Here is a 14,016-nt window from a genome sequence, read left to right on the forward strand (position 1 = left end):
CAGATTATTTTTCCAATCAGAATGCACTCAGCATTGACATATCAGTGGTAAAACAGGACAGCACCTCTCTTATATTTTTGATAGGTTTTCATCACTGAAACGCAAATCAAAGATGGCGGCTGGAACGCATTTATTTTTGAATTTAGACATTGATTTTCATTCATTTCTTACAGCGTTTTTTTGAAATGAAATAGCTAATTTAGGAGGGCATAGACCTCTCTATTGATTTCTATCTTTGTTTAAGTAGCGATTCGATTTTTGAAATATCAACTTTTTATGGTAAATAGTATCTTCATAAATCTGTCCAGTAAATACTACTGCAATAAGGCTAAGATCAGTAACTTTGATAGTGAGGATTTTATAAGCAAAGTTTTAAAAGTTATAAAAAGATAAAGGTTGTATGACCTTTGACCTGGGAAGGGGAGATAAAAGGAAACCATTGAGAGGAGGTGATAGATCTCCAGATTCTTTTTTGAGTGGTGGGACCGCTGTCACTCTGAGCTGAGCAGTGCTGTTTATATTTGATATTTGATTGTTTTATTACTCAGTTGTGGTACTATAGGATTGATTGGCATTTTTAAGTTGTTTAATCTCCAGTGTTGGTGTTAAGTAATTCCTTCCCCCTTTTTTCTGTAGGCTGGTTGGAATATGTTTAACTATATGGGGGATTTGTTATAAAAGTGTTCTCATGCGTGGCTTGTTTCAAAAGATTCACATTATGTTATGAGCTATATTGTTTGCACTAGAATTCATTTGTTAAAGGTATGGCAGGTTGTTCACCACTTTGTTGAGCCTATAAACTATGATTTCAAGAATATGGAATGTCACAATGGCTAAGCAAATATGCATGTGGTAGGCACTCTATAAATTTATTTTGGTTTTCAAATTATGTGTGCTGTTCATTGGATGCCACTATATTGGTGTTTTACTATTTGTTTTAAATTGGTTGCTTGAATTATTATTTATTATGTTTTATGAATTTATTATTTATATGATTTTAATTAAACTGTTTTTATCAGTTTTTACCCCTGACACAGCACTGAGGGCGAAACGTGGCCACGTTGGGTTACTCTTTAAATATATAATACAGCACCATGGAACTGCTGATCTGCTTGTTTGTTGACATCTACATAGAGGCTGGAATGTACTACTTGCTCACATCTTTGGGGGTGGGAGGGGGTCACTGACCACTGGGAGAGTTAGGGGAAGGGTTATTTCTTTATTCCTCCAGTGGTCATCTGGTCATTTAGGGTACTTTTTAGTGTTTAGCCATTATTAAAACACATCTAGACCAAAAAGTCTTATTTTTAGCCTTAGTTTTGTTTTTTGTTCCATCATGGCTGAAAAACATCTATCTTAGGAACGCCCAAATCCTGCCCTTAACATGCCCATGACACACACCCTTGAGATTTGGTTGCAATGCAGATGAACATCATTGAAAAACATGTGGAAAATGGGTTTTTCTCACATTTTGGTGAGAAAAACGTCCAAATGCTGCTTCATGCTACTTTTTAGATGTTTTTCTCTTTCAAAAATAAGCCCTGTGGTAACCTATGGAACTTTCTAAGTGCTTTGAAAATGAGTCCCTAGCTGTTCCTAACTATTTAGATTATTACAGAGCTCTGTGTTTAGCCATTGGGAAGATGGAGTGCTAGAAGAAGCTAAGTGGGGAAATGTGAATACTTTCCTACCCAGGATGGTGTAGTGCAAATCAGAAAGGCCAAAAACACTGCTGAAAGTTTGCAAGTGGTTACACTCTGTGGTTGTCTGTTGGGAGATTCCTTCTTGATAGGGACAGAATAATATCACAGACATGATGGGTTGGAGGGAATTGCTTTGTTACTCTGAAAATTTCCTGTCCATTCTTTACTGATCCTGAGCAATATGCTCTCCTCTATCTGTACCTCTATCCAGGGCTAAGAATTATCACTACTCAGTATATAGGTTTCTGTTCAGGTCCCTAGGGGGATATTCTAGTCCTGAAGTACCTGCAGTGGGCCACCTAGTCATGAAAGTGAGGCTGTTGCTATTTTCTAACATGGAAACCTGTACCAGAAGTTCAGGAAGGTCAAGCCACAATTGCCTTCAACTCACAAGGCCTATCAAAGCAGCATCCCAGGAATGTTCAATATCATGTCATTCAACTACTTTCCCTACTGATTTAGAACATAATTATGTAGAATACACTAGATTGTATAATTTCTTAAGGATAATACATTTAAGGGCTTAAGATCCTCACATCCTTGTACCATTTCTTAAGGATAATGCATTTAAGAGCTTAATGTCCTTACCTACTGCCCCCCCCCCCCACACACACACTCATATACAACACACATAACATATCCTCTTTCTCTATTGGTCTCTCTCTCTCTCTCTCTCTTTTTCACAAATTCTTGCATCATTGCAAGACTTCTACTGCCTTTGTGTCTATGTCATGACTCAGGGTGATCCTGTAGGCTGCAGCCAAATTGATCCTACCTAGCCAACCTGAGGTGCTGGCTAGGCCCTGACTGGTGGTGGATGAGACACTCAGACAAGGCTGGATTGAAGACAAGGCTGGAGCTTGAAGATTGGACTTGAGCTGATAGACAGGACTGGAGCTTGAAGACAGGGCTGGAGCTGGAAGACAGGGATGGAGCAAGGCAGGAAGCAGGGCAAGAACAAGGCTGGAACATAGAGCAGGAGCAGAACTAGAACAAGACACAGGCAGGAACAAAGAACTACAAGGAACAAGGATGCAACACACACTAAAGGACTCTAGGAAACCTGTTGCAAAGGCACTGGCTGGGAGTCAGGAACTTCCTGATATACGTCTAAACAGGAAGTGATGACATCAGCCAGCACCCTCTTACAGATCTATAAAGAAAGTGCTGGGTTTCCAGGAAGTAAACAGATCCTTCTTGGCACAGACTGCTACTGGAGACCATAGAGAACGGGTGAGGGGCCTGACAGTCTTATGATAATGATCTGGCAGACCTCATAACCTCATCCATCTGTACAAGGAGAAAGCAAAGGAAAGGGAAGCCTATGAGTCTTTAGTTCTCCAGCCAGTGGAATAATAAGTTTACTATATTTTCTTTGGTTTGGGTCATAAATGAAGTATACAAATTATAGCTTTTTGTTACGATAACTTTCTTATTTATGGGGCAATAAGCAACAGTTTTAAGGTGAGTAAATGCATATCTACATGCATAATAATATATTACGATTATTGCCTCACCTAAGTTTGACTTAGGTACATGTGCTGTTTCATAGCACACATTCTCATGGGAAGAAAGGGCAAGGCGTGAGATCAAGGAGAGAACCTGTGCCCAGTGATATCATTCTCTCCAAAACCTAGATTTTTGCCTGCAAGTGTACACTTCATAGGCACTAAAGTACCTGCATTTTACATGCTGCTTACATTTTCAAAAAAAAACTCCACAGAGAACTTCCCCTTATAAACTTGCTCTCAGGCCCTTAGGTAACTTGCATGCTGCACATGGGGTTTCAAAAATGCTCTATTGATTCTTAATAGCTACTGCAAGGTATGGTGGCTAATCAGTGCATTTTTCTAGCAAAAAAGGTGCCGGTACTCAAATGCTAGGCCACCCTTCACGGGTGGGGTGATCATGGAGGGACTCATCCCACAATAGCCAGGCCCCCTGCAACGAATCACAGAATCTATGTCAAGGCAAAATTGGTGTGTAGAGCCTGAACTCTTTCATTAAAACTTGGGGACAATGGGTCAATTTTAGAAGACAATGGAAAAGGTGCTGGTACTCAGTACCCCCAAGTACCCCCTCAAAAAAAAAAAAAGCCCTGTGGATAGTTGTCATAATTAGGTTGGTTGGTTTTGGCAGATATTTGACCAATGTTATTGCAGGTTATACTATAGGCCTTTTTGTGCATACCAGTGTTTGTATTCTTGATATAATAATGAGCGGAGATACCTGCACAGGAAAATACATGGACCCAAGACATGTATTCCGTGCCAAAACTACAGAATAAAACCAAGTTGGTGGTCCTTTGTGAGGGACAATGATCCAGAGATGACATTCCAGACTGGACAACAACCCGTCTGGCACCTTCTATGGAGTTCAAGGTTATGTTGTCAAATATGAAACTTTAGTAACTGCAATTGGCAAGCCAAATAATACAGTGACTAAAAGGGGTTTCCGTCATCATGATGTCAATGATCTACATATTATTCAACATTGACAGGGTAATTGGACTTAATCAAAAATAGAAAAGAAAATGATTTTGAAGGAAGCAGGGATAAGAACAAGAAAATTTACAGAGTACTCAGATTATGTGACAGGATAATTGTACTTTTTTACCATTCCTGACTATTATCCTTTCCACTGATAGAGTGTGACTCATGAGTTAAAATATGGTATCGTAGCTTCGGGTCAGTTTAAACTTGTTGTTTGTATAACTAATATGCAGTCACACAAAAGAGGACAAATCATTCATTCAGGTCAATTTGGTCTCTTTCAATGAATGAGTTAAGCTGCTTGTTTGGGCCTTAACTTTGTAACAGAGGAAAACGTACCAGGAATCAAATCACTCGAAGCTAAAGCACTTTGGGGTCCTTTTACTAAGCTGCTATAAAAGGAGGCCTGTGCTAGCGTCAGCGAGTGTTTTTGACGCACGCAGATGCACCCTTTTAGCGCAACAGGTAAAAGGCTGTCTTTTTCTGAGGGCAAGAAATGGCCGTTCCGTAAGTGATCCATAAAACAACAGTGCGAAACAAACACTCAATGACAATCTTCACACAATGCCACACTTAAATTTGAAAGTACTTCATTTTTTACTTGAAAAAAAATTTTTTTTTTTTTGCTTCTATGCTCTTTTACTTAATAATGAAAATTGGAGGGAAAAGGCCTCAGTAGTAAAAAAAAAACTCCTTACTGCTGCAATGAGCTGGCAACGTGGTCGTCAACCAGTATCTGCAGTAAGTGAACCATTTGCCCCGTAGCCATTTCGGGGGGAGGGGGCACTTACTGCCACCCAGGGGTGTGCTGGTAAATTGTTAACAGGGGGCTCTCTCTCGCCAGCAAAGTAAAAGAGAATTCAGGAGGGGCCCAAGCCCACATTTTGGGATCCATTTGTTAAAGTAGCCATGGAGAACCGGCTCCCAAAATACTTAAAAACTTAACAAACGGCTCTCGAGAGCCTGTGAGAGCCTGCTCCAGCACACCACTGCTGCCACCCATTGAGCTGGCGGTAAGGCCTTCCACGCTAACCCGGTGGTAACACTGCCCGACCAGCGCTACAAAAATATAAACTATTTTTGTAGTGCTAGAAATGGTGTGCACAGGGGGTGGGAACACATTGGGTCCCTTGGTGAGTAAGTGACATATGAGGGAAGAATGGGAAGTCAGCACATTACTAGATTATGTTTTATTAACACACAGTACCACAACTGTCATGTCTTTTAAAAACCATTTATTCATTCTTCATTGTAGCAAAGGCAAAAAAAGAACAGATAGATGCAGAAAGATCTACATTTTCTGAAGGAGCTGTTGTTATTTTTCCAGGAAACTGAAAACTAAACCAATGGGATAAAGGAGAATAGAGCAAAGAAGATATGGTTTTGCTTGGAAAAATTTGTTCTTCATCTTTGCCTCTCAGCAAGCTACAAAAGAAAAATAAAGTGTTAGAAATATATTGGATCTGTAATATAGAAAAAAAATATTTATGGTTGTACAATGCAGTAGAAATAAAACAGAAAAATTGGGATCCTGTCCTTCAAAGTTCATGCTCTGAAAGACTGTTTAGTCAATAAAATGCCACCATTGCTAAGATTACAGCTCGGATGTTTGTGGCTCCCATGGTCCCGTGGTATGGAATCAACATAGCTACCTGAAGACCCACAAAATGCAGAAGGCTTAGCTATTTCTTTTGACCTCTTCAATTTGTTTAACATTTTCCTAATTGTGTACTGCCTACTTCTATTTTATTATTTCTCTTTATTTTCTAGTTTATTGCTATTATATTTATGCTATTGTTATTGGGGAGGGGGTTACTGCCTTTTAATTTTAATATTTTTGCTGCTAAGGTTTGCCTCAAATGTTGCACATGTCCCTTGTCTTGAGTTCTCATGATATATATATATATATATATATATATATATATATATATATATATATATATAAAGAGAGAGAGAGAGAGAGAGAGATTTGAGTGGCTTCTGTTCAGACCAGGAAGGGTTCCAATATTGGTTTATTATCAGTTACTCTAGTCAATCCCAGCCTGGTAGGCATCATGTCTGAGAGAAGTTCACCCTCTATCCCCTGCGTCAGTTTAACAACTCCTCTCTATCACCACCTTTCACTCCTCTCTCCATCATCCCTGAAAACCCAAGTTTACATTGCTGGTTTCATGGAGCTCAGGGGTAAAGGAAGAGGAGGGGAGTGACAAAAGAATAATGAGAAAAGCCTGATCCCACCCTAAAAGAAAATGCTGAAAAGAAATGTAGGGGTATTTAAACCAGGTAAATTATCTCACATCATAAAAAGGTGAATTTTCAAAGCATTTCTCATGGGGAAAACAGTGGATCCTTTCACTGTGGAAATGGGCTGTTTTAAAACTGTCCTCCTCCCCTGCGGGTATAAGCATGCCTGTTATTCAGTTTTCCCTACACTGGTTGGGGGCATTCCTAGGGGTGGGGCAGGTGAGGAGACTGCAGCAATGCACAACATTTTTCTAAAAACTACCAGTGTTGGTTTCACCAGAAAAGTGCCCATTGAAAAAGCAGGTAAAAGTTTTGTCAGGTGCTTTCCCTTAGGTAATATTCAAGGCAAAAGTACACAAAATATGTGGGTATAAGGTACCTGCAGTGCAGGCTCTACACTCTTGCCTGCATAAGTTAACCATGGAAATAGGACCACATAGATAGTTGTCCTACTTTTGTCTGGTTTAGCTTATATTCATAAGGGCTGAATAGTCACATATACCCAGATAAGTCTCGGCCGGCTGCCCATACCCAAATATTCAATGCCGGAGCCCAGACATGGCCTGGCTTTGAATATCTGGGTTTAATTTTGGCGGTGGCAGCCATCGATTAAAAAATGTCATGTGAATATCGATCCTTATATGTTTAACAGCCCTCCAGCTCGGTGAAGGTCTCCACTGAGACTTCATGACCTAAGGCAGATGTCCTTGGCAAATCTGCATAAGTCTGAGCTTAAGGTAATTGCTAAGCCACTCTGCAAAGCAATGAAAAAATACCATCACCTCAGAGCAGACCATAGCTAATGCACCTGCTAGGGCCAGACTGGTTTTTCTCCATCAGCCCCAAGTAAAATTCTCAGTAGGGAAATACTTTTAATGAAAGTTACCTGAAATTCTTTATGCTCCCACCAATTCCTTAATTTTTTTGATGAATTCTGGTCCCTGTAAAATTCCCCCCAAAAGAGAATATACATTAGAATCGCCAATCTAGAACTTTTATAAAATAACAGAAACATATTTGCAAAAAGAAGGCAATTTTTGAAAGCTATTTTCCCAGATAGAGAATTGTGCATGTAAATTAGTAGTAGAAAGGAATTCCCACTCAACCTAGCTAAAAATGTGGGTCCAATATTCAGCCAGCAGTGATCAGCATTTTGCTGATTGCTGTGGCGTTATACTCAGAAATTCAATGCTGGGCCACATCTGGGATCTGGCATGAATTTCCAGTATATGACATGGCAAAAATATAGTCGGTTAAGTGCAATATTTGGCACTGGCTATGAAGAGCTGCATAAACATAGGACTTTGTTTTATGTGATTATCATAGCTGGTTAAGTGCTGAAAATCTGCACTTAACCAGCTAAGTGCTGACTGTGCCCCTAGAATGCCCCCAAAATAGCCCATTTCAGGCACTAACTGGGCATTTTTAGCAGTACTATCTGGTTAAGTGCCTCTGAAAATCACCAGTTAGCCCCAGTGGCGTAGCTACGTGGGACCACGGGGGCCTGGGCCCCCGTAGATTTGGCCCTGGACCCCCCTGCCGACGACCCTCTCAACCCCCCTCCTGTCACCAACCCTCCCCCACCGCTGCCGTCGGCTACCTTTGCAGGACATCAGACTCACAGAAACAGAACAAAGCCTTGTGCCGGAAGAAAAGGACCTCGGCTGGCAGGGGTTGGGATCCCCTGCCGCCAAAGGTGTCCGAAGGCGACGGCGGGGAGGGTTGGCGGCGGGGGGGGGTCGAGAGGGTTGTTGGCAGGGGGGGTCAAAGTTGTTGGTGGTGGCAGCGGCGGCGGCGGGGGTCAAAAATGGCGGGGGGGGGGGGAGCTAAAATGTGCCCCCTCACCTCGGGCTCTGGACCCCCCTCCAGCTGAAGTCTGGCTACGCCCCTGGTTAGCGCCAGACAGGCGATTTAAATGGCCTGGAGCCTTTCCTAGCCATTAAAATTGTTTTGAATATCAAGTCCATGGGGTTTCACAGCATATGCATTTTAAGCTGATTAAAAGGAGGTGTTCTCAGGGCCATGTTTCAGCACACATTGTATTTTTAAATCTATACAAATAATTTCCAATACAAAAATGTACCTGCAGAAAAAGCAGGTGCAAAAGGGCAATTTTGCAAGGGAAAGCATCCCTTTCAGACTAGGTACAAGTTCCTGCAGACTTTGCACCTAGGCGGGTATTTTCAAAATTATCCCCTTCTTAATCTCAAGTAGAATTGTTTTTTTAATTTTTATTTACATTTTATGATTTAACTGAGAAATTTAAATGATTGTTACGCAACTAAAATAAGAGAATTGTATCTGAAGTTCTAATTAATATTCTAATCCAGGGGTTCTCTACCCAGTTCTCTGAACACACCCAAGCAGTCAGTTTTTAAGGATCTCCACAATGAATAGGCATGAGACAGATCTGCATGCACCGCCTCCCTCATATGCACATTTATCTCATGCCTATTCATTGTGGAGATCCTGAAAACCCGACTTGCAGGGTGTATCCCAAGGACTGGGTTGACAACCCCTGTACTAATCTATCTTAGCATTACTGTCTTTTCAATTCTTTTTATACAATTCTTTTTACCCAGGTAAAGATCAAACTAACTACTTTGGCCTATCTGAATATGTATATTACTCTATACAGTGAAACCTTGGTTTTCGTCGATAATCCGTCTGAAAACAATTGGCGAAATCCGAAACCGATGAAAAAAGAAGGCAATTAATGAGGACGGCCAAAATCGGGAGAAGGACGTCCATTTTCCGATACAAATTGGGAGATGGACATCCTTCTTTTTCAACGAAATCCGAGGCAACCAACGAAAACCTAGACAAATTTCTCGTCGAAAAAAATCAATGAAATCCGAAACCGATGAAAACCGAGGCAATTAATGAGGACGGCCAAAATCGGAAGAAGGATGTCCATCTTCCGATACAAATTTTTCAACGAAATCCGAGGCAACCAACGAAAACCTAGACAAATTTCTCGTCGAAAAAATCAATGAAATCCGAAACCGATGAAAACCGAGGTACTACTGTATAGCATTCAGGCCATCTCTATTTTCCTGATCTAAGCATCTCTTCTTTCCTTCACAAGCTTATACTTTTTTGCTGGTTGTTACACTACCATTTGGGCTCTGCTCATGATCTTCACTCATGAACTGGCTAACGCAGAGGTTTTCAACCCAGTCCTTAGGGCACATCCAGCCAGTTTAGATTTTCAGGATATCTCAGAGCTGAAAACTGGTATAAAGTTCTCAGCATGCATGGCTGTTCCTGTGCACAGTGCTCTGCTTAGTTTTGCCTGTTCTGCCAAATGGCCATGAAAACAAAACTCTCCAAAATTTTTGGAAAGTTCTCTCTTCTTCTTCTCTTCCAGTGTTATTTCTCACTGTTTTCCCTTCAGCGACTGAACTGAGCATGTGCGAGAGTGCCAACATCGGTGGCTGAAGTATGCTGCCAACTTGAGTGCTGCTACGGTAGCACAGGTAGGACTTTTTCAGCTGGCGAGGCTTGGCATCCCCGCCAGCAAAGGTATGCTTCAATGTTACAGGAAGGAGAGAGAGAATGTCTGGTCCCCTCAGCCCACCTTTGCACCCTCCCCAAAATGCACTTCTGGCTATGCCCCTGCTTCATCGGTGAATAGATGGTTGAGTTGAATAAATATAATCATTGCTATATAGGCCTCTTCAGGATTGCCAGGTCTCTGGGTCTCCTAATGGAAATTCCTCTCATGGGTGATCTTTTTCTTTGGCACAAAATAGTCTTCAAATTTCCCTAGCACCATAGCATAATTATTCTTATCTGTTTCGGCAGCAATGTGAAAGACTTCTTCCTGCAGGCCCAGGGAATAAATGAAGAGCACACTGGGTCTTCCATTCCTCAGCACTCAGCTTAGTGATAATTCTGTCCCAAAGGAAATGTTACAGTCCAGTCTGGCCAGGCAACCAGACAGCTGAGGTCAAAGGCCTCTTTCCTTTATTCAGGAGCATTTACTATCAGCATTTCTGAAACCATGTCTTGCAATTGAGAGGGAAAATTATCAACATGGGCTATCATTAAGATGGGTTATTTTACCATAGACAACATTTTATGCAATGAGACCTGGTTACTATGAGTGAATTCCTTCAAAAAGGCGGTAAATAAATCCTAATAAATAATAACCTGATTTAGCCATAAAATAACTCATCTTAAAGGTAGCCCATGTTGATAAGTTCCCCCCCCCCCCCCCCCCCCCCCCCCCCACAAATGAGGCTCAGTGGGCTCATATTTTGAAGAGAACATAATTGGGTTACGGCATTTGTTCAGGGAACTGCTTAGCCTTATGTCCTCTTACTTAGATGCAGGGGTGTGCTGGTAAATTGTTAACAGGGGGCTCTCTCTCACCAGCAAAGTAAAAGAGAATTCAGGAGGGGCCCAAGCCCACATTTTGGGATCCATTTGTTAAAGTAGCCATGGAGAACCGGCTCCCAAAATTCTTAAAAACGTAACAAACGGCTCTCGAGAGCCTGTGAGAGCCTGCTCCAGCACACCACTGCTTAGATGTTTCCCCCATACACAACACTATGCTGGAACCTGTGGTTCCCCCTCTCTTATGGTTCCTATGCAGAGACACAAATAGAAATGAATCTCACTGTAATGATTGGATACACCTCATACTGATTTTGAAATTCAGGCCAATTATCAGTACAAGAGAGGCTGAATTAAAAATGAATTAAATTATGAGAAAAATAAATTGAGTCATGGAATACGAATCACAAATGTGATATCACAAAGCAAACTGATATCATATAATTAAAAAAAATCCATGCAAATATGAATAACTTGTTTCTGTTGTGCCTGTCCAAACTGGATTCATTCTGGGAGCCAGTACTGTGATGTGAATGCTTTAGCACTGTCTCAGACAATCTCATTATTTTCAATCGGCATTCAGTAATCAGTATATACAATAAGATATTGTACCTCTTTTGCAAAGCACACTTCTGGGGCAAGTTCTTTGCAGCATGTGCCCACCATGGCTAAGAACTTTGGAGCAATTGCGTCAAACTGCTCGCTTGTCAGGTCTGGCTTCACTTTAAGAAATTGAACTAGCAACCTGAAAGCAAACCCAAAACACAGTGAATCACCCACACAATATAAAATATATGACAGAGGTTCTACTAGTTTCTGTTGTTAAATTATATGGTAATTGTGAATAGAAATTACTATTACTACTACTTATTATTTCTGTAGCGCTACTAGACATATGCAGTGCTGTACACAAAACATGCAGGAGACAGTCCCTGCTCGACAGAGCTTGCAATTTATTCAAGAGAGACAAACAGGAATCCATATAGATTCAAATAATGTAGTTCTGCAATGAATACAGGTTCTAAAATAAAACTTGCTATTTGTCTCCTCTTACTAAGAAAATAGCAGCAGTGTTATTAATGGTGTTTGGTTTTTTTTTTTCTTTTTTAGTAAATGATGTCTTTACTAAGTTTGTTTTTTCCATGATAAGTGGCATAGGGGTCCTTTTACAAAGGCACTCTGAAAAATGACTTACAGTAGTGTAGGTGCGGGTTTTGGGCGCATGCCAATCCATTTTTCAGCACGCCTGTAAAAAAAGGCCTTTTTTTGCCGAAAGTGGACGTGCGGCAAAATCAAAATTGCTGTGTGTCCATTTTGAGTCTGAGACCTTACCGCCAGCCATTGACCTAGCGGTAAAGAATCAGGCCGTAATGACCTACCCGCGTCAAATGCCACATGGTGCGCATCCGTTACACGCACCTGAAAATAAAAAATATTTTTCAGATGCACATATTGGATGCACACCAAAAATGAAATTACCACAAGAGCCAAGTGGTAGTCGGGTGGTAACTCCATTTTGGTGCACGTTGGGCACATGTAGACGCTTACACGGCTTAGTAAAAGGGCAAAATAATGCAGTATTGCTTTGGCCTAGTTAACATACCTGAACCTTGGAATGACTGGGAGTAAGGATACTGTGGAGCTAATTGCACAGTCACAAAGAGATGGAAGCCTCACCAATCGCTCAAGACTGACACCTACTGATGGGTACACAGCATTACACTTTGATCTCTGGCTGAGGATTTTACTGCACTGGCTGAGCAGCAAAGGCAGGAAGCTCAACAACAGCTAAAACCTGTGCATGTTTCTAATCCCAGTACAAACCAATTCTGACTTCCTAGATCTGCCAGGCTAAACTGTGGCTATTTTAAATAGTAGCAGCAAAACAGAGAAAAAAAGACCTCCACAGAAATCCACAGGGGCAACACAAAGCAGAGATGGCAAAGAGCAGAGACGTGACAAGTTGAAATAATAGGATCTTTATGGACTGGCTGACATGGCCATGTTTCAGCACAGTGCCTACATCAGGGGTTGTTAGCTTGTCTGAGAGCAGAAGAATATGAGCATTGCATGTCTGTGTATGCTCATATACCTAAAGAGCAAGAGGGCATGCGTGTGTGTATGTTTCTGTGTTTCTGGTGGGGACAATCTCATATTAATAGAGATTCCCTTTGAAAACTTGGGCTGAAGTGGAGAAGTCTGCTGGTATAAATGTACCTATGCATATATTAAGTGAAATTTTCAGTCCAGGGAATTTACCCAGCTGTCACATTACCATGGCAAATTCTTTTGAAAGCTTTCCTAAATCCTGCCTCCACTCTCTCTATAGTCTATCAGAAGTACCAAAGAAAGCTAAATATCATTTTATTTTATTTCTGTTTGTGAAACTTTTTGACACGTATTACTTTGTAAAATTGTACCTCAGATTTTTAACTAGTAATTCTCACTTTTTATGGCAGTCTACCTTTGGCATCTCTGGTTTCTACCAGAGGCAATGGAGGGTGGAAATGACTTGACCAACTTCCCTTTTTGTCAGTCCACCGCTCCATAGCTGTCAAGTTACCCAGTCCCAAGAGGGAGACTTTTTGGCCAGTATTCTTTTTAAATTTACATCCCAATTCAGTGTGCTGTTTGAAGTACTAGATTCTATCCGTTTAAATCAGAGCCTCAGATCACAAAATTAACCATGATAAGATTGTCAGAAAACCAGGTCTAGCCTAAGTTCTTCTTCCTGGAATTGGGTAACTTGGCAGCTCTCCAGCTCTACCCATTAAAATAGAAGCATGTGCTTGCCTATTTCCTATGGTCACTCAGAAACTATTACTGTTGCCACACCCATAGCTGGCTCTGCACTTTTCTCTGCTACTTCTGTAGAGCAGAAATGGGGGGAAGCCATGAATGAAGATCTGAGGTCTGAGGGGGGAATGGAGGGAGCAAAGAAACTGAATGTGACTCGGGTTGGGGGGGGGGGTAATCAAGGAAGTGAGTGAGGCAGGGGCGTAGCCATACAACAAATTTTGGGTGGGCCTAGGCAAGAAGTAGGTGGGCACCAAGTGGGACTAAGCATCTATGTCCTGAAAGATTGATGTCAGGAGATTAATGGCCTATCTTAGCCATTAAACAGCCAGTTAGCGCTGAATATTTGCGCTTAACCAGCTAAGTTGTCTGACACAGCTGCTAAGCGCTAATAGTCAGTGGAGCTAACCGGATATCCCTCACTGAATATTAGTGATTAG

General features: G+C 41.3%; 1 protein-coding gene across 1 annotated transcript in view; it reads right to left on the minus strand.

Moving 5' to 3' along the window:
* Positions 1 to 5,413: 5,413 nt before the first annotated feature.
* Positions 5,414 to 14,016, minus strand: part of LOC115461071 (serum albumin-like) — a 40,533-nt gene continuing 31,930 nt past the window's right edge. The window contains exons 13-15 of the mRNA XM_030190625.1: positions 11,393 to 11,525; positions 7,326 to 7,380; positions 5,414 to 5,620 (exon numbers count right to left, since the gene is read on the minus strand). Of these exons, the coding sequence (XP_030046485.1) occupies positions 7,336 to 7,380; positions 11,393 to 11,525 (178 nt within the window). The 3' untranslated portion in view covers positions 5,414 to 5,620; positions 7,326 to 7,335. The remainder of the gene's footprint in view (positions 5,621 to 7,325; positions 7,381 to 11,392; positions 11,526 to 14,016) is intronic.

This window comes from Microcaecilia unicolor, chromosome 2 (assembly GCF_901765095.1).
Source record: "Microcaecilia unicolor chromosome 2, aMicUni1.1, whole genome shotgun sequence".
Taxonomy (NCBI): domain Eukaryota; kingdom Metazoa; phylum Chordata; class Amphibia; order Gymnophiona; family Siphonopidae; genus Microcaecilia; species Microcaecilia unicolor.